The sequence below is a fragment of the Drosophila subobscura genome, chromosome O, assembly GCF_008121235.1.
Source record: "Drosophila subobscura isolate 14011-0131.10 chromosome O, UCBerk_Dsub_1.0, whole genome shotgun sequence".
Taxonomy (NCBI): Eukaryota; Metazoa; Arthropoda; class Insecta; order Diptera; family Drosophilidae; genus Drosophila; species Drosophila subobscura.
Genome location: NC_048533.1, coordinates 27203621 through 27208234, shown reverse-complemented (window position 1 = coordinate 27208234; position 4614 = coordinate 27203621). Strand labels below are relative to the sequence as shown.

Sequence of the window (4614 nt, the reverse complement as noted above, 5' to 3'; positions counted from 1 at the left end):
CTGTTGTTGAGGGAACAATCAAAGTATAATGGAATATGTTATGCCAGATTATCGATAATGCTCATGTCTGCACGTAGGCAAAAATGTGTCAAGCACTTGATGAGAAAAACAGAGCAAGGATTGCCTTTTGTGCGAAGGAATTTCAAGTGTAACGAAATCAAAATGAAATGTAAGCTATAGCTAAAGTCTAAGATAACATTTCATATGAATAGTTTAATTTTCAGCATGAAAGATGCTTAACTTAACAAAAATTCCGCATCTTTACGAACATTTATTCAAATTAAATGGGAGTTTAAGAGCATAAAAAATATGTCTAGGTGATGAAACATTGCGTAGAAATTGTGTAGATAATTAGGAGTGAAATGCATGTTTTATCTGCATGGTAAAATGTGTCCATCGTTGTACTGGGAACATTAATTAACCTTTCGCATCTGCTGCAGGATTATGTCCTCGACCTGAACTCCATCGGGCGTATCGAGTGCATACAGAACGGCTTTGGCCACGTCCAGGGGCTGCAGTTTGGGCAGCTCGGCCACCGCGTGCGAGTAAACACTGAGAAAATCCGTGTCCACCATGCCAGGACAGATGCTCTGGTGGGGGATAAAGACGAGTACTGCTTGGTTACCAGACGCGTTCGTCATGTTTGATGGCCATGCAAATTTTCGTGAATGGATTGGGTTGGTGATTGCCGATTGTCGATGGGGGTAAATGTGGGGTGGTCTTATCGATGGGGACGAGTGGAGTGGAGTGGAGGGGAGTGCCATGTATGCACTGCATTTAACTTACCGTTAATTTAATATTTAATTTGAGAAAATGTATTTCCTGGCGCACCGTTTGGCAGAGTGCCGTAATTGCATGCTTCGTGGCCGGATAAACGCTGAATAAGGGTACCGGCACTTCCGGTATGCGATGGCCGAGGACGCTGTCAAACGCGTCAGCAGTGTAGGTACGTAAGGAGGCAGAGCAGACAGAGTGTGTGTGCGTGAGTGTGGGTAAATAAAGTCAACATAACGGATTTAAGCACTTAAAACAGCAACAAAAAACAATGCCAGCGACAGAGACACAGACAGGAGAGAGCTCGGAGCAGCAGCAGCAACACTTACGAAAAATGGCGGTCAGCAGCTGACACGGTCTCCACACGCAACCCCACCGCCTGCAATCCACACTTTGCATGCCTCAAAGAATGTGTCCGGGTACCTGTGTCCGTGTCCCTGTCCCTGTCCGTGTTCGAGTCGGAGTCCTGTCTCGCCCCATCTGCCTGCATGTCGCCGTGCATTTTGTGCAAACATTGCGTAAACTTCTTTTAATTTACCGTCAAGGTGACCGTAGCCATACGTTTTCGGGAACGAGAGCATTTAAAGCAAACAGCTGCATACTCAGCCTCAGCTTCAGCTTCAGCCACGCCATCGTCCAGCCAGCATCCATCCCTGTGCACTTTTTTTAATTAATTAAGTCTTAATATTATTTCATTGACATTAAGCGAAATGCATATTGACGACCACTGGCCCACCCCACAGCGTCACACGCTCATTAGCAACGCCTCAGTGGACAGTTTCGGCTTCGACTCCGCTCGGCCCGTGTATTGTCTTTGACTCCCAATGCACCGCCCACCAAATAAATACATTTTCTCATTAATTAACGTTTGCGAATTTCGAAGTTTCCTTTTCCACTGCTCAATTGTATTCGGTTTTGACAATATGTCCATGTCCGTTGCTCATTATGGCGGAAAAATGCGTTCTGCATTTATGGATTGAGTGTCTTTAAAAGCAGCTCATAAATAAAGGGAATAACTGAGTCAAATTCCACTCCCAATTTCCATCCGTTTGCCCTATAATCAATAAAATGTTGACTTTATAGAACTCGGCATACAAATTTTGTTCCATGAATTTGGCATGGAAAAACAGGCTCGCCCACAGTGCGTCTACGCAATTATTCAATTTATCCATTTGCTCATGGGCGAACGGCAATAATTGCTATCTGCTATTGGGCTCCATGTGGTAAATATGTAAATATGTATGTATGTATGTACATATGTACTCGCACTCTCGTTTGTGCACTCAAGTAAATTTCATTAAAATTAAATCAATGCAATTTGAAATTAAAGCCATAGCGCAAATCAAACATTCGGCTTAATGCGCAACATTTTTGATTTTAAATGCGTCGCGCATTGGAATTCATGAAATAATAAAAATCATCGACGAGCGGCTGGGCAGTTGGGTGGATGGGTGGCTGGGCAAACTGCGGGGAGGCTGAATGGAAAATGCAAATGCAATACGCATTCAGCTTAATGCAAAATACTTAATTATGTTGAATAATTGAGTTGTTGTTGTTTCTGGTTCTGGGGTTCTGGGGTTCTGGTGTTGCTGCGGCTGTTGCTGCTGGATTCTGGAGTTGTTTGTGCAAACACATTGGGCATGCAAAGCTTTTAATGCACACCCACACCGCAAAAGCACAACAACAGCAACAACAACAGGAAAGGAGTCCAGCTGCAAGGCCGCAGCTTTAGATGCCCTCGTAAAAAGAAGCTAACATAAAATATTTCACCCAAAGAGCATTTAAGTTGATGCTATTTCCCAAGCTCTGATAGATGTACAAACAGATTATGAATTGTATATGCTACTGCAGAAGGATGTTGTAAAGTCCTGACACCCTCTCCAAGGGTATTGCAGAAGCAACAGCAGCGAGAGAAATGAACATGATTGAACAGGAAGAGCTTGGCTTGTGCTTGGTCACCCTAACAGGTCCGCCTATCTGTCCCTCTCTTTCTCCATCTCTCCCTCTTGCTCGCTGGCTCCCACCCTTGCTGTCACTCTCTTTGCTTTCAGCATTTAAATATCAATAAATGTTTGTGCTGTTGTGCTGTTTGTTTGCCGCATGGCTTTTAATTTAATTTAAATAACGCACCAGCCCCACTCGCTATTCTGCACCAACCCCAACCATCACGTCAGCAACAGGGGGCTAGGAGGAGCAGAGTCCTTTTTGCGCGATTCATGCAACATGCATGCATTGACCAACATCGGGCATGGCAGCCTGGCTGCCCCCTGTTTGCACTTTCATTACGCCCCGACCGGACACACCCACTCACGCATTCCCCCCACGACATATTTTGGCAAATATTTTGGCACTCAAGGCAGAAGCTTTTGGTCAACCCGTGTTTCCCATGTAAGCAAAGCTATAATACAAATAGGTGCGAGTGTGCTAACTGATTTACCTTCTCTTCCGCTATGCACACACACATTTATATGGATATGGACGTATTCATGTGTGGCTGTTGCTGTGGCTGTGGGGGGGGGCAAGCATTCATTTCAGTTTAAGCCTAATTTTCGTATTTTAGCAGGGTAAGCAGTATTCAGAAAACCATAAAACAATTGCCAAAGACTAGCATTTGTACATACATATGTCTATTCAGAATTGTTAATAAATGAATGTTTTGTGGTTTCGTTTTGATTTCACTTTTAGTATCAAGAGATAAAGTTCACCGAAGAGAGACTGAAAGGAACCTCGCTTGAAATAACATTATTACCAACCCAAAGGACTTCTCCAACTGGTTAATGTGAAAGTAATGACTTCCAAGAATATTAATTGACCCTTTGGCTAGCATGAATATCCTGAAAAGATACTCACCTATTCATGACCACAATATGTCCACGAGCATTAGCTGCAGCCATCAGCTTTAGACCCTCCCGGAGGCAGCTGGCTGTGGCCACCACATTCGTATCGAAAAGCTCCTTAATGTCCTTGGTCGTTGACTCTAGGAGTGTGATGGAGGGAAGGTTTTTTGTTGTTCAAGATTAAACGTGTTTAAATCGACACTAACCACTGAGAAAGTTTGCCTTTAGGATGCCAGCGTTGCAGACAAGGACATGAATGCATTGGAACTTCTCGCGTAGCCAGGCAAAGGCGCTGGTCAACTGCTGCTCATCGTTTAAGTCGCACTCATGGGCCAAGATCTTTCCCTCGCCTTTCACTTGATCGTTGAGAGCCTACGAGATATCGCCGAGAGCTTCACGTATGTACGTATGTTGAATATTCACTTCTCACCTCAATGAGCTGCACTCGCCGTGCTAGTCCAACGACAGTCATGCCGGCATTGGCCAAGAGCACAGCCGTACTGGCACCAATGCCTACTGAGGCGCCCGTTACCACGGCCACCTTGTTTCGCCAGTAGGAATTATCCATGGCTTAGAAGCAAAAGACTGACAATTTTTAGGGAGCTGTAACAGTGGAGACAACCTAGCAGCTTCGTGTGCCGGTAGCAACTGCCTGGGGATGCTGCCAGCGATCGTGGATCCAGCGTAAGCAGCCATAGCACAGCACCGTGGGCATAACGTGAAGAGAATGTGCACTAAAAGTGACATTAATTAGGTTGATCTTGTAAAAACAATGACCAAAATTTATACGACTTCGATTTATATAGCATAGGCATATTTTTGTACAACCTTTTTTGACAATTTTTTCGCGTCTATGACCCCACTGTACTTTCGAGTTGTCGATCAGCTCAACGTCGGCTTCTTTAGGTTTTTGCGGTTCAGGGGCCAGGGACGATGTTCCCTTTGATTGCATCGGCTGCTGGACCAGTCGCATTTAATTGATTGCAATTTACGTTCTGTCATA

At 44.6% G+C, this 4614-nt stretch overlaps 1 protein-coding gene across 1 annotated transcript; it reads right to left on the bottom strand.

Moving 5' to 3' along the window:
• Positions 1 to 327: 327 nt before the first annotated feature.
• LOC117898097 (farnesol dehydrogenase) lies at positions 328 to 4255 on the bottom strand. The gene is made up of 5 exons (XM_034807277.1): positions 4042 to 4255; positions 3818 to 3983; positions 3625 to 3751; positions 787 to 922; positions 328 to 590 (listed from the first exon to the last, which is right to left on the bottom strand). Exons 1-5 carry the CDS (start codon positions 4177 to 4179, stop codon positions 414 to 416), a joined length of 744 nt encoding a protein of 247 aa, XP_034663168.1. The 5' UTR covers positions 4180 to 4255; the 3' UTR covers positions 328 to 413.
• Positions 4256 to 4614: the final 359 nt, after the last annotated feature.

Coding starts and splice junctions, on each gene's coding strand:
- LOC117898097 (XM_034807277.1), bottom strand. CDS start 4,179: ATGGATAATTCCTACTGGCGAAACAAGGTGGCCGTGGTAACGGGCGCC. Junction 3,984..4,041: donor GGCGAGTGCAGCTCATTGAG/GTGAGAAGTGAA, acceptor GATATCTCGTAG/GCTCTCAACGATCAAGTGAA. Junction 923..3,624: donor CATATTGTGGTCATGAATAG/GTGAGTATCTTT, acceptor CGCGTTTGACAG/CGTCCTCGGCCATCGCATAC.